General features: G+C 43.0%; 4 protein-coding genes and 1 long non-coding RNA gene across 8 annotated transcripts; 4 read left to right on the top strand and 1 right to left on the bottom strand.

Moving 5' to 3' along the window:
- Nucleotides 1-1,097: 1,097 nt before the first annotated feature.
- On the bottom strand, nt 1,098-23,576 carry LOC310647896 (platelet glycoprotein 4-like; the record flags this gene model as incomplete). 3 transcript variants are annotated; one of them, XM_083375462.1, is made up of 13 exons in its annotated part: nt 1,098-1,248; nt 15,434-15,594; nt 16,046-16,100; nt 16,564-16,637; nt 17,190-17,308; nt 17,804-17,988; nt 18,085-18,154; nt 18,800-18,846; nt 19,758-19,849; nt 20,046-20,228; nt 20,471-20,615; nt 20,862-21,022; nt 23,457-23,576. In XM_083375462.1, 13 exons carry the CDS (start codon nt 23,574-23,576, stop codon nt 1,116-1,118), a joined length of 1,545 nt encoding a protein of 514 aa, XP_083231588.1. In that variant the 3' UTR covers nt 1,098-1,115. The 3 variants fall into 3 exon arrangements, with proteins under 3 accessions (XP_083231588.1, XP_083231590.1, XP_083231589.1); XM_083375463.1 differs by lacking the exon at nt 1,098-1,248 and adding an exon at nt 5,176-5,217; XM_083375464.1 differs by lacking the exons at nt 1,098-1,248; nt 15,434-15,594 and adding an exon at nt 4,005-5,217.
- LOC310647991 (phospholipid-transporting ATPase VD-like) lies at nt 1,266-4,744 on the top strand (the record flags this gene model as incomplete). Its single annotated transcript, XM_083375623.1, has 8 exons — nt 1,266-1,408; nt 2,128-2,322; nt 2,597-2,801; nt 3,005-3,090; nt 3,296-3,402; nt 3,907-4,038; nt 4,374-4,489; nt 4,691-4,744. The coding sequence occupies exons 2-8, from the start codon at nt 2,207-2,209 to the stop codon at nt 4,742-4,744; spliced, it is 816 nt and encodes a 271-aa protein (XP_083231749.1). The 5' UTR covers nt 1,266-1,408; nt 2,128-2,206.
- On the top strand, nt 5,749-7,125 carry LOC310648196. Its single transcript, XR_014494033.1, has 3 exons — nt 5,749-5,808; nt 6,449-6,631; nt 7,002-7,125. It is a non-coding gene; the product is annotated as an uncharacterized lncRNA (long non-coding RNA).
- On the top strand, nt 8,367-10,896 carry LOC310648065 (phospholipid-transporting ATPase VD-like). 2 transcript variants are annotated; one of them, XM_083375727.1, is made up of 5 exons: nt 8,367-8,601; nt 9,354-9,538; nt 9,758-10,043; nt 10,481-10,678; nt 10,778-10,896. In XM_083375727.1, the coding sequence occupies exons 2-4, from the start codon at nt 9,437-9,439 to the stop codon at nt 10,564-10,566; spliced, it is 474 nt and encodes a 157-aa protein (XP_083231853.1). In that variant the 5' UTR covers nt 8,367-8,601; nt 9,354-9,436; the 3' UTR covers nt 10,567-10,678; nt 10,778-10,896. The 2 variants fall into 2 exon arrangements, with proteins under 2 accessions (XP_083231853.1, XP_083231852.1); XM_083375726.1 differs by lacking the exons at nt 10,481-10,678; nt 10,778-10,896 and having other exon boundaries at nt 9,758-10,283.
- LOC310647897 (phospholipid-transporting ATPase VD-like) lies at nt 11,460-14,206 on the top strand. Its single transcript, XM_083375465.1, has 5 exons — nt 11,460-11,650; nt 11,887-11,967; nt 12,334-12,438; nt 12,715-12,902; nt 13,442-14,206. Exons 1-5 carry the CDS (start codon nt 11,507-11,509, stop codon nt 13,554-13,556), a joined length of 633 nt encoding a protein of 210 aa, XP_083231591.1. The 5' UTR covers nt 11,460-11,506; the 3' UTR covers nt 13,557-14,206.

Genomic DNA, 23,576 nt, shown 5'->3' with positions numbered 1-23,576 from the left:
GAGAGCCGTCTCGGGGTTGCAACAATCCTTTGCCTTAACTCTTCTAGAACGTTCAGGACAATGGACTTCAGTTGCTGGTTCCAAAGTTTCTCCAAGCTTGGCAGGCGGGCCAGCTTAGGTGCAAACTGCAAAGATTTTAAACCACGATGGCTTAAGGAAACTGCTGGGTTTCCTTCTTTGAAACCGGTGATTGGATGTAGAGTCCAAACAAGTAAGTTCCTGTATTGTCATTTTTTTTAATTGCCTGGTGGTGTCTTTTCTATGGGGTCAGATGTGGGCAAAAACCCTACCCTGGGTAAGGTAACAGAATGACAGAGTTGGAAGGGACCTCGGAGGTCTTCTAGTCCACCCCCCCCTGCTCAAGCAGGAGACCCTGGACCATTTCAGACAAAGAGTTGTCTCGTCTCTTCTTAAAATCTTCCAGTGTTGGAGCATTCACAACTTCTGGAGGCAACTTCCATTGCACTGGTTGATTGTTCTAACTGTCAGGAAGTTTCTCCTTAGTTCCAGGTTGCTTCTCTCCTTGGTTAGTTTCCATCCGTTGCTTCCTATCCTGCCTTCAGGCGCTTTGGAGGATAGGTGGACCCCCTCCTCTTCTTTGTGGCAGCCCCACAAATATTGGAAGATGCTATCGTGTCATCCCCGGTCCTTCTTTTCACTGGACAAACCCAATTCCTGCAGCTGTTCTTTTCTCCCGTACGTTTTGTGCAAGGTTTAGAGTTGCTGCTGAAAAAGAAAATAGGACCGTATGTTTATCCACTGCAAGGCTTGCCGTTGGCAACCCCTGTTTTCACTTTTCCTTGCACCCAACACGTTCCCATTTGGACGCTCAGTCCACACACACCTCCTCATCTCTGCTAGCCAAAAAATAAATAAAAAATGCTTGGTATTTATCTATTAAACAACAGCCAACAGCAAATGCATTGAACAGGCCAATCGGGAAAGAGAAATCCAGTCATGCAAAAATGTACAGTATCTGTGTATCCGCCTCAAAAGGTACCGCACAAAACTATTAAAGTTAAGAGGATTGAATAAGAAGTGGGAAAGGACCAGGGATTTGGGTTTGCGACAATCACTCGGCTAAATATATTCTCTTACTTTTTCTTCCACATTTGCTAAGTTCTTTTTCTCAGAAGATGGCAGAAAGGCTGTGGGGACTGCGATATTGTCGCCGGTGGCTGAAATCGGCCTTCAGCAGGCGGAACAAAATTAGACCCAACGCTCCGAGTTGCGAGACTCTCTTCTTGCCTGAAAAATCGAAGAAACACAGAGTGGTTATTCCTTGGTCGGCCCATTTTAAAGACGAGCATAAAAAAGCAAGCAACCTTTACGTGAACAACAAAATACGGACTACAAAATACCGGTTTTGGTCTTTTATACCCAGGAATCTCTTTGAACAGTTCCATAGGTGACTCATTTATTTACTCATTTAATTTGAGTTATATGGCCAACTTCCCCATAATTCATAATTCAACTAGACACAAAGACAGTTTTTCCCCCCCCATGCCCTCACTCTGCTAAACAGCTAATTCCCACAACACTCTCTTATGCCCTAGAGCAGTTTTACTATTATCCTTCTCATCTTTCCTATTATCTATTCCTTTAGCATCTCATGACTATAACTTTGTTATTGGTTTCTTATGATTTGTGTTGATTGCTTTTATTTAGTATCTAGTGGCTGTCAGGCTGAGCGTTCTATCTCATCATTTATGAAGATTGTATTTGATGATTATGATCATTATCACTTGTGGCTTGTATGCACACTGAGAGCTTATGCACTGGAGACAAATTCCTTGTGTGTCCAATCAGTCTTGGCCAATAAGGAATTCTATTTCATTCCATTCCATTCATTTTCTCTTCCGTTCCGTTCCATATTCTAATTCTATATTCTGTAGTCTGTTTTGTTCTTTCTATTTCTATTCCATTTCTATTCTGGAGTCTCAACATGTTTTTTACCTTTCGGTAACCAAAGCTGAACTCTTTAAACGGAATGTTTAAGTCAAAAAAAGAAGACGACAAAAATCTGGATATTTGAGAATGCACGGGATAAACATCTACACAATGGTTTGGTTAGGCACACTGTGTCTCGTATGTTTATCTCTCTGTGTGTGTTTTGTTCTGTTTCAGAGTTGCCAATCTGTACTTCCTATTCATAGTGCTGCTTAACTGGGTTCCAGCGGTGGAAGCCTTCAAAAAGGAAATCACCATGATCCCTCTGTGTGTGGTTCTCACCATTATTGCGGTGAAAGATGGCTTGGAGGATTACACAAAGTACAAACTGGACAAAAAGATAAACAGTTTCACCACCAGAGCATATTGTAGGTCAGTCACGCGGCATACGCAACATAGTAGGACCTCAGTTTAACAGATGCCCATTTAAGGGACTGAGTCTGAATTTTGAACACACGGCCACAGGGATGCTGTGACCGTCATGTGAAAAACAGTCCTGCGTTCCTTTTTTCAGTGATGTCGTAATTTTGAGCGGCCACTAAACTGTTGTAAGTAGAGGACTGGCCTGTATCAAACCACGGCGTGCTCTCGTTTTCCGTTTGCTTCACGCTTTTTTGAGCTCCCCTCCTTCCCCCTTCTTTTCCAGAAAAGAGAGGGACTACGTGGATAAGTTCTGGAGCGAAGTCGCCGTGGGTGACTTTATCCGACTGTCGTGTAACGAGGAGATTCCGGCGGACATGATCCTGATCTATTCCAGCGACGGGGATGGAATCTGCCACCTTGAGACCTCAAGCCTAGACGGAGAGACCAACCTGAAGCAGAGGCAGGTGGTGAAAGGCTTCGCCGAGCAGGTGTGGAGAAAACACGAGTCATCCTCAACTTACAACAATTCATTTAGTGACCGAAGTTACAACGGTACTGGAAAAAGGCACTTGGGACCGTTTCCCCCCCGTGTCGGCTAGCATGGATAGAACTCTCATTATTTCTAGAAATTATAACATTCTGCACCTGGATTTTCTTTATTTTGTTTTGTTTTGATCTTCCTCTTTTGCAGGCCTATGAAATTAATCCAGAAGACATTATATGCAGAATAGAATGTGAAAGTCCTAACAATGACCTTAACTCCTTCCGCGGCTTCATGTAAGTAGTTTGAAGATGCTCTTAAACATCCTTGCTGCTGTTTGAGTAAAAACAAAACAAAACGTTGTGGTGCTCTTTTTCTAAGCAGATAGTCCTCAGTTTACAACCCTGAACAAAGGTCTCACGTAACACTCGGGCCCGGATTGCGGTCTGCGTCACGGACTGTACCAGTAAGAATTAATCTTAGATTTCTGTTACTTTACAGTGAGAATGTGGATCAGGAGCAAGTGGGCCTAAATAAGGACAACCTTCTGATGCGCGGGTGTATTGTCAGAAACACCGAAGCCGTCGTCGGGATTGTGGTGTACGCAGGTGGGTGCCACGCCTGGATTGTGCAGGAGCGAAAGAGGTACCGACCCATTCGTTGGGTAAATTAGGAAATCACAAAACACGGTTCCAGAACTTTTAGCGGTTAAATGGAAAGGATTCTATGGAAGCAAAGTTCTGTAAACTGCATGGACGTATCGCCTGTGCTGGTATCTTGGTCCCAATATTTTACGTAACGGTTCATTCGTCTTTTCACTCATTCATTCCTGGAACAATCCACCCTTCCCTTCCGAAGGCCCTTTATTTAGCAACAAAATAAAAATTAGAATTGGGTATGCGTCCTGAATAAGAGCAGGCAAATTCTTTACCCCTTGTTTAAAAGTCAGGACTGAAATGGGATTCTTGTGCCATAAAAATAAGGACTACGGGTGACCACATAAGCGTCATGCAGCGTTCCTCCCCTTCTTCCTGAGTTAAGGATTCGCTTTGCATTCCAACATCCAACGTGTTTGTTTGCTTTTGTGTGTGTGTGTGTGTTTGTGTCGCAAGGTCACGAAACAAAAGCCATGTTAAACACAACAGGAGCTCGCTACAAACGAAGTAAGCTAGAGAAGAGAATGAACGGGGATATCCTCTGGTGTGTGTTGCTTCTGATAGTGATGTGTTTTATAGGAGCGATCGGTAAGTTGAAGGCAAGACTTAACTGACGTATAAAAAGGGGGGAAGTCAGAAGGGTTTTTTTATTTTAACATTTTGTTTGTTTGCTTCTTATTTTACTTTCAGTCTTTCAAATTTGCTAAACCTGATTGGAGAGAGAGAGAGGAGTGAGCAATATACCAAGAACAACACGATAGATATTTTAATATCAAGTAATTTAGCTTAAGACCGAAACTTCTATTGTACAACATATACTTTTGATATATGCTCTTCCTTCGTTGTTTGAAAGAACAATAAATCGGGTTTATTGTTTGATGTTTCATTGCCCCCAAATCTTTATTTCTTTTCTTTCCTTAAAGGCCACCAACGTTGGCTAAGTGCCAACGAGAGACCCCCTCTCTACGCAAGTGGCAAAGAGCTCCCCGCAGGATTGGGAGGTTTCTTAATGTTCTGGACAATGATAATTTTACTGCAGGTAAAATGTCCCAGCTTTTCTGATTTATGTCCCTGTGATCCTGAAAGAACTGGGTTGAAGCAATGTTTTTCTTCTAGAGGCACTCCTTCACTTACCACTATAATCCAGCCCCAAACTTCTGTTGCCAGGGTGACATCTTTTCTAACCAGATGTGTATTTTTGTCCAAATTTTTTATTTTATTTTATTTTATTTTGCTTTAGCACACCCAACGCAATACGTGCCAGATTTTTGGTGACGTTTGCAACATTTGCTAGATCTATTTTAAAACTTTTTTTTGCTAAATGTTTAACATTTTAAAACATTTTGGGCTAGCCTAGCAGGGGGTAAGTGCCATAGAAGTTTTCTTTGTCAGAGGCTGTTGCCGTTGCCGATTTATTATAAAATAAAAATCGCCTCGCAGGTCTTGATCCCAATCTCTCTCTACGTATCGATTGAATTTGTCAAACTGGGACACATCTTTCTCATCCGAAATGACCTCGATTTATACGACGAAGCCTCCAATCGAAAGATTCAATGCGGATCGCTGAATATCGCAGAAAATCTGGGCCAGATCGAATACGTTTTCTCGGACAAAACCGGAACGCTGACAGAGAATAAAATGGTGTTTCGCAGATGCAGCATTGCGGGACTAGAATACGGCCATGAAGAAAATGGTAAGACAGAGGGGTTCCTTTTGATAAAAGGCAACTAGTCCTCGGTTTACAGCGGTCCATTTAGCGAAAGGAATCTGAAAAGTAGAGGGCAAATATTTTCATATTCGTATCAACGCTTCTGAGGTGCCCCGATTTATAGGAATACCTAATTCACTGGACAATTTGATGATTTTTTTAAAAAATTAAATTTAAGGTCAGCCTCAATAATTTCTCCTGAAGGGGGTCCACAAATAGTCCTCGGTTTATGATGATTCGCTTAGTGACCATTCAAGCACTGAAAAAGCAACCAGGGACCATTTTTCACACTTGCAACCCCCAGGGTCAGGTGGCCAGAAAGGTTGTGAAACGGGGTAAAATTCATCAAACAAACGTCTCGCTTAGCAACTGAGATTGGGGGTGCTCGGTGGTGGCTTCATAAGTCGAGGACTGCCCGTAACGCAGCTGTTTTTTCTCCACGACTAGCCAAAAGACTAGAAACGTACCAAGATTACGAAGAGGAGGAAGAGGACGCGGCCTATTTTGCCTCCTACTCTTCACTGAGGCACGCGGCCAGGGCGAGGTTCTTCAGCCGCAAATCCAGCGAGTTTCTGAATTCCCGGATCCTTCGCAGCAACAGCAGCATGGGGCTTGGTGGTGGGAGACAGCTAGCTTTCAGCAGCCCTCTGGTAAGGGCTCCCGAATTCATCTGTCTTTGCCCGAGAGCCCAGCCAAGTTGCCAACATATTCTCCTCCGTTCAGATGCTTCTTTAATGACCCCGCCAAATAAATTATTTCTCGGCCTTTTTATCTGAAGGAGACCTAAAATGCAGCTTTCCATACTTTGGAAAAGACAGGCGTCTGAGCGTGCAGAGTCTTATTGCACTGAGATAACCCAGGTGTAAACACAGTAAACAGTGGTTTGTATTGAATGGAGGCTTATCTTATACTAGCTACAATATCATAACTAGGAACAACCTGCATACATGTGCTAATGCAGCAGGATCCAACCCACAGCAGTTACAACAGGAAAAACGGAAAAGAGAAAGCAGAGCACCTGAACTCTGTCTTTTAGACAAAGGCTCTTAAAGAGACACAGACCCTGCTGGCTCTTAAAGAGACACAGACTCTGCTGAGTCATTCCCATCATTCCATCTTAAATTACATCAGGTGGTTAGCTGTTAAATTATGACCTTGACAATAGGCTTTCAGCCTCATCCTTGCTGTCGTTAGAAAGCACTTTTTAAAAAATAACAAATCGGCACAGGACTGAAATGGGGAAGAAAAAAACAACAACAACTGACTTTGTTCTTTTAATATTACCCACAGGAGACGGACGTTGTGCCAGATATGCGACTATTAAAAAAAGTGAACCGGATCTCATCGAAAGCATACTCTTACCCAGGCAAGCAGAAGCTGATCCCGGAAATAGTGTACATCGCTGAATTCTTCATAGCCCTGGCAATTTGCAACACAGTGGTTGTCTCAGAACCTAACCAACCACGACTTAAGGTGAGTATAGAGGATAGAGAATCCCAGATGTTCCATATAGCAGGACCTTGGAGGCCTTCTACTCAAGCTGGAGACCTTATACCATTCCAGATTAGCTGTCCAGTCTCTTCTTGAAAACCTCCAGGGATGGAGCACCCACAGCTTCTAGTGGCAAGCTGTTCCACTGGTTGATTGTCCTCCACGTTAGGTAATTCCTCGTTAGTTCTAGGTTGGTTCTCTCCTTGATTAGTTTCCATCTATTATTTCATTTTTGGATTATACAGCGTGTTGAGCCATATTGATTTACGACACAGGATCATGCCTCCAGAGAGACCCCCCCCAAGACTGTAATCCATTTTTTAATATGTACAGATCATTCCTTGTTTTACAGAGGAGGTGGTCTTCCATGGTCATGATGCCAGCTTTAAACCTGGGCGAATTTAAAAATATATTCCAAAGGTTGTCGAGTCGCAAAGCGAGCTTGCAAACTCCAGATTCTTCGGGAGGACAAAAAGAGAGTGCCAAAAAATCCAGGAGGTTATCTGTTCACGTGAAGTTTCCATCTTCGCCAGCAGAGTTATCAGACACCATGGAAATGCCAGTGGCGTCACCTAGCCCGAAAAAGGCAGACATTTTAAGATTACCGGATGACCACCCAGACCGATCGTCGTACGAGTCGTTAAATATTCCAGAGATCTGTTACGAGGCTGAGAGTCCCGACGAAGCGGCCTTGGTGCATGCTGCCAGGGCTTACCAATGCACCTTGAAAGCTAGAAGTCCCGAGCAGGTGCAGATTGACTTTGCATCTTTGGGAATGTTAAAGTTCCAGCTTCTGCATCTGTTGCCTTTCGACTCTGTCCGGAAACGAATGTCCGTGGTGGTGAAGCACCCCATTTTGAACCAAGTGGTGATGTACACGAAAGGGGCAGATGCCACCATCATGAATTTGCTGGATCTGGGATTAGCAGGTTAGCAGGGGTGGGGAGAAATGCTGCCAACGTGTTTGGTTCTGAAACGACGGTTGGTCCTTGAATTATTTGCCCCCCCATCTTACGACTTTGCTTGCCACCCTTCTTGAGTGAATCACCGCCGTGGATCGGTTAGTAAGTTGGTTACTAGTCTGGCTTCCCCGTTGACTTTGGTGGTTAGGATGCAAAAAAGGGATCACATGATCCCGTGGTCACCGCAACAGTCATAAATAGGAGTCAGTTGCCAAGCCTTTTGAATTTTGATCACGTAACCACAGGGGTGCAGCAACAGTTGTAAGTGTGAAAAAGGGTACTAGGTCATTTTTTTCAACTTTCTACCAAACCGTTGTAAGTCGAGGACTGCCTATACTTTTGCACCAATCTTGTTTTCATCTGATGATTGGAATTTTGGTTATTTGGACTTACATACACTGTAAGCCTCAGGGAATCAAGATAATTTATTTATTTATTTTTTCCAAAGCCTTATATATTTAGTATTCTGTCTTTTATTTAAATTCAGACAAAGATAAAATAGGGGCACAGAGGAAGATGGTACAAGAAAGAACCCAGAGGCACTTAAATGGTTATGCCAGACAGGGACTACGCACGCTTTGTATCACTATGAAGGTAATTTTGCAAAAAAATGATGAAGCCTAAAGAATTCACAAGAATCTCCTTTTTTTAAAGATTTCTGATATGAAAAAATTGACTTCATATTTTTCTCCTAGTTTAGGAAACAGCAGCCAGGGCATAATCAGACATCCCTGTTTGTTGCTGTGGTTCAATCCACGGCTGAAAATAATGGATAACATAGATTCTTCCTAGGGAAAATTGTTAAGCTGCTCTTTTGCGCCACTCTGTTATCGTGACAGAGTTGTGTTTTGGGGGCCGTTCAGGTGCTGAGCGACCAGGAGTACGAAGAGTGGCTGAAAGGACAATATGTAGCTGAGAGCAGCATAGAAAACAGAGAAGAGCTGCTTCTGGAGTCAGCAGAGAGGCTTGAAGACAAATTAACTCTGCTGGGTGAGTTGGACAAGCAAACTTGAGGCTAAACCTCAACCAGGAATTCTGGGAGTTGAAGTCCACAAATCTGAACACCGGCAGCGGTTGTATTCAGAAGGGCCACACCTTAGAACAGGGGTCCCCAACCCGCCGGTCCATGGACCGGCACCAGTGCGTGGCATGACAGCAGCTGGTCCACACAAACAAGCAAAGCCCCACCCGCGGGATGCAGGCAGCACACAAAACCACGCCCCCTCCGGTCCGCGGAAAAACCTCTCTCCACGGAACCGGTCCCTGGTGCCCGAAAGGTTGGGGGGACCTCATGGCATCGCTTTATAAACTTTGCTAGCCAATCAACGTCAGACAATAGAGTTATCACCATGTAAAGAAGAAATCAAATATTCCCGTAGACGCCCTTATTCCCTCCTCAATACATCACATCCGTGTACTTCTTTCCCACACATGCATGAAATCGGTCCCTGACGCAAACGCTGATTCACAGAAGCAAGATAGGCATAGTTAGGCAAGGCTACCCAATTTGTTTCTTTTTTTTTCCTAGTCCCAGTTACAAAACCTCTTGCATTCTGAAAGGTTTTGAGCCTCCACTTTCACGAAAGTTTCTCTTTTAAAATGCCAAAGGGAGCGGTTTGGACTATTGGCGAAAAGTGTTTTGAACCAGAATCTGAAATGTCATGCTAAAACGTATTTCGAAGGAACTAGTCATTGGAACATCATGAAACTGCGGGGGTGTTTTGTTTGTTTGTTTTAAATAGGTGCCACTGGAATTGAAGACCGGTTGCAAGAGGGCGTTCCAGAAACCATAGAGGCTCTTCGAAAAGCGGGAATTAATATTTGGATGCTAACGGGCGATAAAAAGGAGACGGCCATCAACATCGCTTATTCCTGCAAATTATTGGATGCGTCGGACAAGCTTTTCACCCTTGACAGTGAGAATTTGGTGCGTCTGCAGCTTTGGTGGAAGAACTGATTTCCCCCCTAAAAATGTTATATCTTTGTAAGACCTCAGACTAACTTAAAAAACTCACGCAATTTATATTGTCCATCTCATATACGAGGGTGACTTCAAAAGTAAAGCCAGCGGCAGTGGAAATCACCCCTTAGAGGCAACTGGGGTGAAACTTTAATTTCACTTGGTCTTTTTTCTTTTCCCATCCAGGAGACCTGTGCCCTTAAAGCCAAAAGCATTTTGGAAGAGATGGACGCCAGGACTTGCACCCCAGAGCCGGGCAGCACCCCTGGGACAGTGGCTTCCGCCAGGAGCTTTGCCTTAATCATCAACGGGCCGACGCTGGACTTTGCTCTGGACAAAAGGGTGAAGGACACATTCATGCAGCTTGCAAGGAAGGTCCGAGCGGTCATCTGCTGCAGGGCCACACCCCTGCAGAAGAGCAAAATGGTGAAGCAGATGCAGAGGGAGTTACAGGTGATGACGTTGGCTGTCGGTGAGTTGCATCTCCGAGCAGGAAGTTGTGTGAAGGTGCCACCTCTTCCAGACCTAAAATCCATCTTTTTGCACCCAGGATGTTCCATGGAATTTCTCAAATGTTTCAGCGGTGCAATTCCGGACTGTCCTGGGACACGTGCAAAAAAGGAGGAGGGTTCAGGAGCCCCTTTTACTCCCATGACATGATTGTCCTGGTGCAGCGTTGGTGAACCTATGGCACGGGGCCCTCAGCGTATAGGTTCTCCTGCTTGAGCAGGGGGCTGGACTAGAAGACCTCCAGAGTCCCTTCCAGCTCTATTCCATTCTAGGATAGTGTTTAATATTTGAGGGGCTGCCCCAAAGAAGAGGGAGGCTCAGTCTATTTCCCAGGGGGTCCAAGAGCAGTAGGTTTCTGTGGCCGTCGACTACCAGGCTCTTGTGTGTTCTGCTTCAAAGGTGATGGGGCCAATGACGTCAGTATGATTCAGGTGGCGGATATCGGAATTGGAATCTCCGGGCAAGAAGGCATGCAGGTAGGATGACCCATGACCCTATACCTGGGGTCTTCCAACTTGGCCCTTGGATGACTTGTGGACCTCAACTCCCAGAATTCCTCAGCCAGGCACATAAGACCAGGACTATTAGACAAGCACAGTAAGTACAATTGATTCGATTAATCTGTGACTTCTCTCCTATGTGTTTGCAGGCTGTGTTAGCCAGTGACTTTGCAATTTCTCAATTCCAGCATCTCAGGAAGCTGTTGTTTGTTCATGGCCACTGGTGTTACACCCGACTGGCTAACATGATCCTCTACTTCTTTTACAAGAACGTGGTACGTTAGCTACCGTGTCCTGGATTTCAGAGGCGGGAAGAATGCATGGAAAAGGGAACAGGGTTAACGAGTTCAGCTGTCAGATGCTGGCCAGGGTGATGCAGACAGGCCATCTTATCCCAGGTTAGAAGTTGCTAGGTCAATAATGTTTAGAGTCAGTTAAATGCAAGTAGTCTTTACAGGTGGGAGGGAGGGAGGGAGGGACGAAGGAAAGAAGGAGAGAGGATAGAGAAAAGGAAGAGAGGATGGAGAAAAGAGGGAGGAAGGAAGTTATAAAGGAAGCAAGGAAGGAAGGATGGACTACCTGGAGTGTTACCAAAAACGGAGAGAGTCTGGTTGCAAAACTCACCTTTGCTGTCTTTGCACTAGCATTAGGGTTGATTAAGCTCCAAAGATTAACCAACATCGATCCCTCTTTGAGCCTCAGGGCTGATTCCAGAGCTCTGGAGGAAGTCGGGCAGCCGAGAGCCATAACTGCAGAAGACAAATGCCCTATTTCTGTAGTGCCCTCTGAAGTCCATTAAACTTCTTCCCGGTGGCTCCCGCAATGCACGGTCGTCCTTCTTTTTTTTCTCTCCTTCCAATCCTTGCAGGCCCACGTCAATCTCCTGTTCTGGTATCAATTCTTTTGTGGGTTTTCAGGAACTCCCATGATTGATTATTGGAGTCTGATTTTCTTCAATCTCCTCTTCACGTCGGTGCCACCCGTCATATATGGGGTTTTGGATAAAGATGTTTCTGCGGAAACTTTGCTCAACCATCCAGAGCTTTACAAAGCCAGTCAGAAAAATGAGGTATTTTCCATTTTGTAATTTTTTTTTCCGCCTGGCTCAACTGATTTATTGGTTCTTAGTTCCTTGCCGCTTGAACCACCGTTTTAGAACTTGTTTCTTTTTAAATTTCCGAAAAAGTGGAGCTGAAAAATGTTCTTTGGTAGGTTTCTAACCGATGGGTGGAGAGCTGGTTTAGAGACAAGCAAAGTTAAAGGAAGGTTGAACCGGCCACCCTCTTTTCTTTCTTCCCGTTTCAGCCGTACGTGGGTGTAGCCTTTGCCATGAACTTGGTGGATGCCTTTTACCAAAGCCTGGTCTGCTTTTTTATCTGCTACTTTGTAAGTATGGCAAGACCGGCTACTTGTTCCCGATCTCTGATATTTTAAATTTTGTTTTTTAAAAAATAGCGCGTACTCGTTATTTGTATCAAACTTTACAGCGCTACCTATAATCGTTAGGAATCATTAGGAATTTCTGTATCAAGATACCAACTCGTTTAATATTTAATATTTCTTTATGTTATTACCACAGTTAGCAGTATGTAATTTTTATATAATATATAGATAGAGAGATAGAAATAGAGAGATAAATATAGATAGATAGATGTAAAGATGGATAGTGATAGAGATATAAAAAATAGAGATATAAGAGAGAGAGAGAGAGAGAGAGAGATTTTTGATGGTTATAAAATGGTTCCTTTGCAGACATTCCAAAATTCTGATGTAGATATCTATTCTTTTGGAAATCGTATGAACACCATCATGCTTTTCATAATATTACTACATCTTCTGATTGAAAGTAAAAATGTGGTAAGTATATTACACATTCATTCTAACATTCGGTTCACAGAATCATTTTGTGCCCTTAGCCCACTCATCAATTGCATTTGTACATAATAATAAACCCAAATTTATTCACCTTTGGCTACTAACCCTAATCTGACGGCTAAAACGTGAAGAACTTTAAATGTTAAGGCTAAGTCCTCCAGGCTGCATGGGGTTAACCCCAGCCAAAGTCTGCCTGGACCCTCCTAGAGATCGGAATGAAATTTGTACTTCCATGTTGTTGTTTTTTATTTGTTTCAGACTATTATACATTTCTCTGTTTTTGCGGGTAGCATCTTCCTATATTTCTTCGTTCTTGGGCTGCTGGGGGCTTTCTGTGTCCTCTGCAACCCCCCAGCAAATCCCTACTGGATTATTCAGAGGCAATTAATGAATCCGATGTTTTATTTTGACTTCACGATCGCAGTTACTCTGGCTTTGCTTCCAAGGTACTTTATGGATTTAATCTACCTAAATCTGCCACCCACCCGTCTTGCTTTTTCCCACACTAGCACTCATCCAGCATGATGAGCAAGCAATAATAATAATAATAATAATAATAATAATAATAATAATAATAATAATAATAAGAAGAAGAAGAAGAAGAAGAAGAAGAAGAAGAAGAAGAAGAAGAAGAAGAAGAAGAAGAAGAAGAAGAAGAAGAAGAAGAAGAAGAAGAAGAAGAAGAAGTAGTAGTTGGAAGGGACCTTGGAGGTCATCCAGTCCAACCCCCTGCTCAGGCAGGAAACCCTATACTTTCCAAGTTACTTTCCAAGTTTTCCCCAGGGAAATTGGCACGGGTGAAAACATGGAATTTTTGCATTGATTCAGTGATGAGTTTGCTTAACCATCGTGGCAAGAAAAGTCGTAAAATGGGGCAAAACTCATTTTAAGAAATGTTTCGCTTAGCTGCATCAGTTTTGTGTGGACTAGCTGTGTATTTAGCCCCATCCCTTCCCTCTCGCTTGAATATCTCCTTTCATTTTAGGCTCCTGTTCAGAGTAATCGAAACCACCGTGTTTCCAAGTCCATTATTACAAGCCAGGATTCGCGAACATCACAGCAACGCGCAACAGAAGAGTGGACAACTAACACACACCTAAGTCTACATAAAAACAAAGTGTTCCTTATGGAGCCCGGATGGTAGTATATTAAAATTTATCTTTCTCAGACGACGTTTTATTTTCACTGATCTGTAACCAGCACCCATTCTGGCCATTCTGATACATAGTGATTCTGCGATTATCACAAAAATAACAAAAGGTATTGTCGTTTTATTGAGGATAGTATAAACTTTTTTTTTAAAAAAGGTATTTACTGAGGGATGTCTCTCTCTGCTCACAAACAGGGTCTGATGCTCGCAATGTGATTTGACTTAAACATTTGTTAAGTGAATTTGCCTCGTTCTACGACTTTTTTTGTTGCTGTTACGTGAATCCTCGTGGTTGTTAAATTATTGTTCAGTGAAATTTGGCTTCCCCACTCCTTGTCGGAAGGGGATCACCTGACCCCAGGACATAAATACAAGGCACAGAAAAAAAGTAACTTATGATCCATATCCACACTTAACGACCGTCGTAGCATCCCTGTGAACACGTTATCCAAATTCAGACTTTTGGCCACTGGCTCATGGGGTGGGCTGGACAGAAACCCACATACCCAAACAGCCTTTTTTTTATAAGTCCTTTACTAGCAAATAATATTCTACATTTCTAGGTCTTCCTTTTTCCTTTTCAAAAAAACTCACAGGCTTTGGAGACAAGCAGAGCTGCCTTCTCTTCTTCAGAGGGGTGGAGGGTGAGCAGGAGAAAGGGCACACTCTTTTTCCCAGCCCAGCTACTCACTCGTGTAACTTGGGTCCCCGTTCTTTAACTCCCCACATGTGGAAATGTTGGCTGAACTGTGCAATCGGTAGACCCAACTCAGATCCAAATTGGACTTTTCCTTTTGTAGGAGCTGGAAAAAAAGGGGATTTTCTCCAGATTTGCCCCAGACGTTCAGATTTCACACCAGTCTTTCTGGGGGTGGTGAGAACCGCTCTTCCAAATGTCTGTTGACTTCTGGTTGGGGGAAAAACAAAACCTTATCCTTCACCAGTCTGTCCACATTGCAATATTTCCCCAGGGTATTTAAGAGCCCAACCCAAAATGACGCCAGGAGGAGATGGCCCCCCTCTCTGCTTGAAAGTGGAAGAAATGGTTGCTTTCACCGTGCAGGCTGAGAGAAGGAAAAAAAACAACCCACACGTGGGTCAGATAAATCCAGAATTGTCAGATGATTGATTTGAGAATTAAATTTCTACTGAAATGCATCTTGGCAGCCAAGATCCCCTATCTGTATTATTACAGGTAGTTCTCAACTTTCAGCACTTCTTCATATATTTTAGCCTTAAATCATCTTTGTTGCTCTTCTTTGCGCTTCTTCCAAAGTCTCAACATCTTATTTTTTTTTTTTTTTGCAACGTGGGGACCAAACCTGGATGCAGCATTCCAGATGTGGCCTTTATAATGTGGTACGAATGCTTCACGTGATTTTGATTCTGTGCCTCTGTTTATGCAACCAAGGATTGTATCTGCCTTTTGGACGGCTGCCGCACACGGCTGGCTGTTGTTTAAGCTGCAGAAGCTTTTCTAGCCTCTGTTATGGATGCATGGAGCGGAGAGAGGTGAGCGTTGACACTTACAAATACACTGATAAAAACAAAATGCGTAAGAAATGGCAATTTATGAGCGGGCACTTGCCCTGCACAACGGCAACTTTCCAAAATTCTGTATGTTTGAAAATCTGCCTGGGTTTGAAGCTCTTGTAGAATATTGCCTGTTAGCTGGAATGGTTGCCTGCAACAACATTGTTCCCATCCTCTCTTCTCGCTACTCACTATTTTTAATGTCCCACGCCACCGAGAATCTGGTGGAACGGGGAACTCCTTCCAAACTAATGAGTTAATTAGAGACCTTAATTCTAACCCTTCCTTACTAACCTAGGCCTCTTGTCTTCGCACATGAAAAAGACAATTAGGACTCCCAGGAACATTAGAGAACCAATGATAATTAGGGTGAGTTGAAGGAAGTAGAGCATCTTGATCTTGTTGGTCACTTTTGATCGGAAAAAATCTGCTTTCTCATCATCAATTGTAGCCGTCTGGAGAAAAAAGAAGGGGGAAAAAAGAGATTTTTCAGCGTTGTTCAGCTGAATAATATAATCCGAATATCCAGCGACAGTAATGTTCTCCTCTGTGCCCGGATAAGGACTAGCGGGCAATTGGTAATAATTTTGCATAAAACGGCGGGCCCAACGGTAGCAGGAAAGAAGACTTTTTTTGCAAGGAACAGACTGATCCAATCGCCAGATGGAAAAGCAGCAGAAAGAGGGGGACAAGGAAGTGAGATCTGCCGATGCTTCTTCCCGGCTCTGAGAATGGGGAACAAGCTCTCGGTCCCTCCGCGGTGTATCGGCGATCATTTCCAGACCTTCCTGGGAATTCCCCTTTTTTTAGCTTTTTCCCATCAACAGGGATTCCCAGATGGGTCCAAAGATGGGTCCAAACTGAAAAGGAAGGATCACGAGGACAGAACAATGCAAACCTACTCACCTCGTTCAGCCACAAAATAGGAAAGAAAAAGTAATGCTTGATGTTTTTTAGTGCTCTGTGGAAAACAAAAATAAGGGGGGGGGGAGGAGAAAGCAGCGACATTAAGACAGCTCAGTTTTGGGTAGCTGTCTTCTGAGAATGGAGAAAATGGCTAACATACACACACATACATGTACATGTACATATACACACATAACACACACACAGAGTCAGACTTTTTTCCCCAGTTCTATATATATATATATATATATATATATATATATATATATATATATATATGAATAGGTTGACCCCCCTCTTCTCTTTGACAGCCCCTCAAATGCTGGCAGGCTGCTATCATGTCACCTATAATCCTCCTTTTCTCTAGACCGGCCTGCCGTCTTGCAAATTTTCACCCCCTCCCCGGGATGCGGTTGCCCATAAGCCACTTCTCCCAACAAGCATCCCTGTGGAACAAACAATCCATCACTCAATGTTTCCCCAATGGGGGAGGGGAATAAATAACAGCCCAGACTCACGTGATTTTTGAATTTGGTTTCACCAGTAGATTAACCTGCAACCTTTTGGAATAGCCCAAGGTAAGTCCTGTGACCTAAAACAAAAGAAACGCTGTAAACTTTGCAAATGTCTGTGTGTGTGTGTGTGTGTGTGTGTGTGTGTGTGTTATAATCAAGGATGAGCAGCATTCAAGAGAGAAATAATGCATTTGGATGGTGGGTTGGGAAGGGTTAAACCAGCATTGGTGGATACTCAACAGCTCAGAAGTCTGCTTGTTTCAGGGACTCAATTTGCAATTAATTTAGACTGAAATTAGATCCGTCCATTTCTGAGGTGGCGCTCCACTTTTTAAAAGCACCTAGAATAAGCAGCAGAGCCCTACAGATAATTAGAGCCCTATAGATAATCCTTACAACAATTCATTTAGTGACCATTTGAAGTTACAACAGCCACTGGGGGGGGAAATGCCACTTAGAACCGTTTCGGCATCCCTGAGGACCTGTGGTTTAAATTCGGATGCTTGATAAACTGACGCGCATTTATGACAGCGTTCCAGGGGGTCACGTGATCCCCTTTTAGGACCGAGACGGCCGCAGATCTGGCTTTGATTTCGGTCTTAAAGCAGAGTCAAATCCTGCTCCCTTACCGGTTCCACATTCAGAAAAGTGGTGTGTTCTTCTGCGTTTGGCTTCATCCCTTCCACAAACTGAAAAAGCGTCTTACTTCCGCGCAGGAAGTGGGGCGAGGAGATGTAGACGGGTTTACCTGTGGCAGGAAAAGTGGAAATAAAGAGAGTTTGCAAAGCGGATTGCAAAAAATCCCGTTCTCTTAGTGAAGCCAAATGGGAAACTGCGGATGTCACGGACAAAGGCGAATATAATAAAATGTCCCAGGATAATGTTGGGGGATCCGATCTGGACTGGTGGTTTAATCTTCCAAGCTTTCAAACTCTGGCTGGACCCCATCCTAGGGGAAGTGGCGTGCTCTTGGTTATTTTGTGTTTCTGTTTCTATTTTATTCTGTTCCGTTCCGTTCCGTTCTATTCTTTTATTTCTATTCTATTCATTTATTTCTATTCTATTCTATTCTAGTCTAGTTTAGTCTAAAGTCAGTGGGGAAGCCAGGTTCATTCAAGAACCAGGTTTCTAAGTTACCAACTGCAGGGATCCACTTAACCGCTCCTTCCAGCCACAGAAGAATCCCCCATATTCCACTCTGGGTCTAGACAAGACCTCCTCAGCCCCCTTTTTCCATCCTCACCTTTTTTGCAGGAGCTGATATCCAGAACTCCACTTGTACAGTTCATACGTCTGTGCTCTTCGGTGCAAAAGCAGTTATTGTCGGGGTAGGTAAAGGCTGAGGCAAAAGCCAGCGGAGAGATTTTGAAGCGGTAAAGCAGGATGCCTTTCACCGTCTCCTCCCTGTCAAATCTGGCGGAGACAGACCTGTATCATAAAAATAAGACGTGTTGTTTTTTGTCTGTCTGTTTTTTGTTCCATAAAAGCCCCCCTGGCAGAGGATTTATAAGTAATCTCTTTTACCTGCAAATATCTGAGGAAAAGAAGAACAGCTTTTCACTCTTCTTGAGAAAAGGGTGGAACGAGGAGGCATCTGTAAGTTAACAATCAGAACATCTTGTGAGTTGGGAGCCTCGCGACTCTATTTATTTTGGTCGTATTTATGTAGCGTGTATCGGAGGTGGTGGCCCTTTGAGAACTAAATGCAACGAAATTTCATTTTAATCTGTGGCTATTCTATTCTATTTCTATTTCTATTCTATTCTATTCTATTCTATTCTATTCTATTCTATTCTATTCTATTCTATTCTATTCTATTCTATTCTATTCTTATTTCTGTTCTGTTCTCTTCTCTTCTCTTCTCTTCTGTTCTATTCTATTCTATTCTTATTTCTGTTCTCTTCTCTTCTCTTCTATTCTGTTCTCACAACTTCTTTTAGTACAGCAATTGCAGCCAATTTTTTCCCCGCCCTTATAAATGGGCCACTGTTTTCTTGTTCAGCCTTGAGAACCTTGCCCCCGAAATCAATGCATCTTTCGGCTTTCAAACTTTCTCCTAGCCTTAATTTTTAATGGGGCAAAGAAGCAGTGGCACGGTTTTATTTATTTTATTTGTCGGAGGTGGGATCCTTAGGGTTTTCCCAACCTGGCGTGTTTTTTTAATACGTGCCAAAATGTACCGTGTGTGTGTTCTAGGCATAAACAGACCTTTAATACTTATTTCCACTGACATCCTTACCTGTGCCATTGATCATGTCACAATAGCTTCCCCAATAGTTAAGGGTCCTTTGGAGAAAAAAAGAAGAAGAAAAATAAAGAGATGGCTGAGAGGACGCCACACAGTTTTCTTAGCTAAACAATTGCCTTCTGAATCGAAGTACGGCAATTAAACCAATTCAAGTTCTCTTAGACAGATAGCCCTCGACTTGTTGAGTTTGTTCAGAGGTTAAAAAGGCACTGAAAAAAGTGAGACGTGACCATTTTTCACACTTAACGGCCGTCACAGCGGGCCCCGTGGACACGTGATGAAAATCCGGATGCTTGGCAACTGACTCATATTTAATAATAATAATAATATTAATTTTATTTGTATACCGCCCTTCTCCCGAAGGACTCAGGGCAGTGAACAGGGCAATAAATTTACAACCGTTGCAGCATCTCCCGGGTGTGGTGGTGTGTCAAGCGATCCCCTTTTGGATGGATGGAAAAAGCTATATTTTCCCCAATATATGACACCTTGAGATTCAAGGTGCTGGTGATGACCTATAAAGCCCTGAATGGCCTGGGTCCGGGATATCTGAGGGAACACCTGCTGCCGGCATCAAGCTCCCTTCGTCCTGTGCGCTCCCACAGGGAGGGTCTTCTCAGGGTGCCGCCGGTTAAAGATTGCCGGCGGGTAACACCCAGGGATAGGGCCTTCTCTGTGGGGGCGCCTGCCCTCTGGAACCAGCTGCCCGCGGAGCTCAGGACTGCCCCCGACCTCCGTTCATTCCGCCTGAAGACCTGGCTCTTGGAGCTCTCGGGCCCAGGCTGAGAATTTTTAACTGGGGTTTTTATTTTTAGGGATATTTTAATCTTTTTAAATTGTTTTTTAACTTTTGTATTGGTTTGATTTTTAAATACCCTGTAAACCGCCCTGAGTCCTTCGGGAAAGGGCGGTATATAAATCTAATAAAAATAAATAAATAATAAAATACCTGCTATTATTAAAAGTCAGGATAATTCCTTTCTTGCTTAAATCGTCTTTCCCACTATAAATTCGGTAAGGGCCATCAGCTGTTCCGTTATACTGGAAGGAGAGAAAGAGAGAGAGAACAGAAGATTAATTTTTGATCCAACCCGGCTCGATGAATTTTTTTTTAGCGTTTTAAAATCTGCTGTACCAAACCTCAGTTACGTTTCACCTTCTTCATTTTCTGATTTTAGCAGGCATTGGCTGCTAAATCACCAGTAATTGATTTTTCCCCCTCTGAGTTCATACTTACCGGATAGAATATGCCAACGCGTTTATCCATTTTTACGATTGGGATTTTTTTCAAGAAGGGATCTCCATAACCCCAGAGTATTTCTTTCACAGTTCTAGTTTGGAGGAATTTTGAATTTGACGATTTTATCCAGACATTCAACACGGCTTGAATAACACCACTTTTATACAAAGCCGGTGCAGCCTGCAAGAAATACCAATATTCCTATAACTTTTAGACACCAGAGTGCAAAACAACGCAAACATTTAAGAAGAGACTGGACAGCCATTGGTCTGAAATGATATAAGGTCTTCTGCCTGAGCAGGGGGTGGTACTAGAAGACCTCCGAGGTCCCTTCCCACTCTTTTATTCTGTACCCAAATTTTATTGGTTTATTCTTACAACTTAATATTCAGATGTGAGAAGCCTTAAGGGAGCTTGCTTACCACAACTGCAAGGTTCACGGTGGTGAAGGTGTCATCTTCCGGCCCAACTGACATATTGGGTTGAAAACGGATAATATTTGGCTGGAGGTAAGACAGAGTGGCATCTTCATATTCACTGATGTTTTCTTTGGGCATGTAACGCATCCTTGAAGAAAAAAGAGAGTCCACTTGTTAATATTTTTCTATTCTATTCTATTCTATTCTATTCTATTCTATTCTATTCTATTCTATTCTATTCTATTCTATTCTATTCTATTCTATTCTATTCTATTCTATTCTATTCCATTCCATTCCATTCCATCCCTTTCCCAACTCAATAAAGTCTCTCTATTTGCCCTCTAAACCCTCTTCCGTGCCCTCAAGACATCCTGATCCTTAGGTCTTCACTGACCTGTAAGTGTACGGGCCTTTCTGCTCAAGTATCGGAGCAGCACCATTTTCCATTACCTCCTCTGGGTTCTGTACATCGAAAACCCAAAACTGTCGGTAAATGGGACACCCAGGAACAATCCAATTCTCGTAGGCGGTTGTGCCATTTTCAATGACAGCTTCCTGTAAAGGGGAATAAGAACGACATTTTAATGTGGTTTTTTTTTTCTTCCTAAGTCAGTCTCAGAATAGACATATTTTCTATTCTGGATAACGTTTCCTAGAAAACGTCCTCAGGTGTTTATGGATGAGTGACATTTGAACTAGATGTTATTTTTATTAGCAGGAGTACTGGACTGTGCAGAAATGGATAGAGTTACACTGAAGATTAAAGAAAAAGAAGACACAGAATGTTTTCAAATATGGGATGTATTATTTCAATGGCTGGAAAAAGCGGGTGGAGATTAGGAATTTAATGTATATTATTAAGCAAAACAAATGGACCCAAACAACGTGTTGTTTACCAAGCGCTTACGAATTGTAAATGTACAAAAGTAATAAAAAGTTATATATATATATATATATATAGGAAACAAAATGAAGTGCAGCGCTCAGCAGGTGCTCCAGATGTGGCTGCAGACCTAAGAAATCCTTTGAGGGTTTTGCTCACTGCTATTGACCAAAAACCAGAGTTCCTGCTTGAGCAGAAAGTTGGTCTAGAAGACCTCTAAGGTCCCTTTCCAACTTGGCTATTCTCTTATTTTGAGACGTATGTATGCATGTAAAAAGAGGCAGATCTTTGATCGTATAGTTATACTGACTTTTTGGACCTCCCTGCCGACAATGATACAACTTTTTTTTAAAAAGCACATTTCTGAAAGTTGCCTGAAAATAAAAGGGATTACTTTAAAATGCTCAGTCAGGGGGATTTTTACAGAAGTGAAGACCGAAAACGGTGGCATTTAAGAAATATCTTGGTGGAAGAACAAGAAAAAAGAATTAAAAGCAATTTGGGGGGAAAAAACAAAACATCAGGGAATTTCCCCTGAACAGATGCCCTAAATCAGGCAAAGATTTTACACACACACACACACACACACACACACACACACACCCTTTATGGGAGACATTTTTTCCCCCACAAATGAAGGTGAATATAAATGTCCCACGATAATTTCTTTTTCTTTAAAAAAAAATCCATTAGGTTCTCCTCAAAACACCGGCATGAAAAGGATTTGTGCAGAAGCTCTGCAGATTTTGAGTTCATGCTGGATCACAAGCTGTATTTCGACATTTTTGGAGAGTTGAAGCACTGCATATAAGAATTATGCCTCCTGCAGCATTTAAATATTGCGCCATGGAGAACAGCTGAGTAAAATAAAGTTCTTCCTGTATCTACGGGTCACCCACGTCTCCTTGCTTCCAAAATGTAGAAGTTCTGGTATCTGAATTACAAAATCCTCAGTTATAACATGATGCTTCAGCTTTGACACCCTGCAGAGAGGCGTGCTTTATGGAGCTGACGGGTTGAAAACTTGCAATCAAAATTAATAGAATAACAGAATTTCACAAAGTTGAGGCAAGAGAAAGCTCTCGGGATGCAAAAAGATCTTAACAGACTATGTGAAATTTAATGTGGAGAAAAGCAAGCTTTTGCACCTAGGCAGGAATAAAAAAAAAACCCAAAGGCACAAGTCCAGATTAGGCAAAACAGTCACCGTGAGATGGATCTTGGAGTCCAAGTGGACGATCCCTCAAACATGAGCCAGGCATGTGTAGCAGCAGCTAAAAAAGCTAACACAATCCGTGGTTGTGTAAACAGAAACGTAGAATCAAGATCACGTGAAGTATTAGTACTGCTTTATAAAGTCTTAGTAAGGCCACACCTGGAATCCGGCATCCAGTTTTGGTCACCACGTTACAAAAAAAGATGTTTGGAAAAAAAATGGAAGCTTTGGGAAAAAATGCAGAGAAGAGCAACTAAGGTGATCCAAGGCCTGGAGACTAAAACATATGAAGAACGGCTGCAGGGTTTCGGTATGCCTAGTTTAATGGGGGTAAAAGGACCAGGGGTAACATGATAGCCGTCTTCCAGGATTCGAGGGGCTGCCAAAAAGAGGGGAGGGGGGTCAACCTATTCTCCAGAGCCCCTGAAGGCAGGGCAAGAAGCGACAGATGGAAACCAATCAAGGAGAGAAGCAACCTAGAACTAAGGAGAAACTTCCTGACAGTCAGGAGAATCAACCAGTGGGACAGAAGTTGCCATCAGAAGTTGTGAGCTCTCCATCACTGGAGGTTTTTACGAAAAGACTGGACAGTCACTTGTCTGAAATGGTCTAGGGTCTCCTGCCTGAGCAGGGGGGGTGGACTAGATGACCTCCAAGGTCCCTTCCAGCTCTGTTCTGCTTGACCGATTTCTAGAAATGGTTCTGCCTAGATGGAAGGTTTTTTTTTTGTTGGAACAGCTCAGCAGTGAGATGGAATTATAAAATAAAAATTAAAAAAAAAACAGGTTAGATGCAATTGTGGCAGGCCGAGGCTGGAAGCATCGGCTTAGGTCATGCAAAAGTTGAGAAGGAAGCAAGGCAAAATGCAGGAATTACAGGCCGTCTCTTACCTTTTTAATTGTCTTCTCAATGAAATGATTCCCAACCGGAATCAGAATCCCTCCGAAGAGAGCCAGCAATGCTCCGATGGCTGCCACAGTGAGCAAGCCACAACTTTGATTACACCCCAT

This window comes from Vipera ursinii (assembly GCF_947247035.1).
Source record: "Vipera ursinii genome assembly, chromosome: 17".
Taxonomy (NCBI): Eukaryota; Metazoa; Chordata; class Lepidosauria; order Squamata; family Viperidae; genus Vipera; species Vipera ursinii.
The sequence above is the reverse complement of the archived record's forward strand: the minus strand, read 5'-3'. Positions and strand labels throughout refer to the sequence as shown.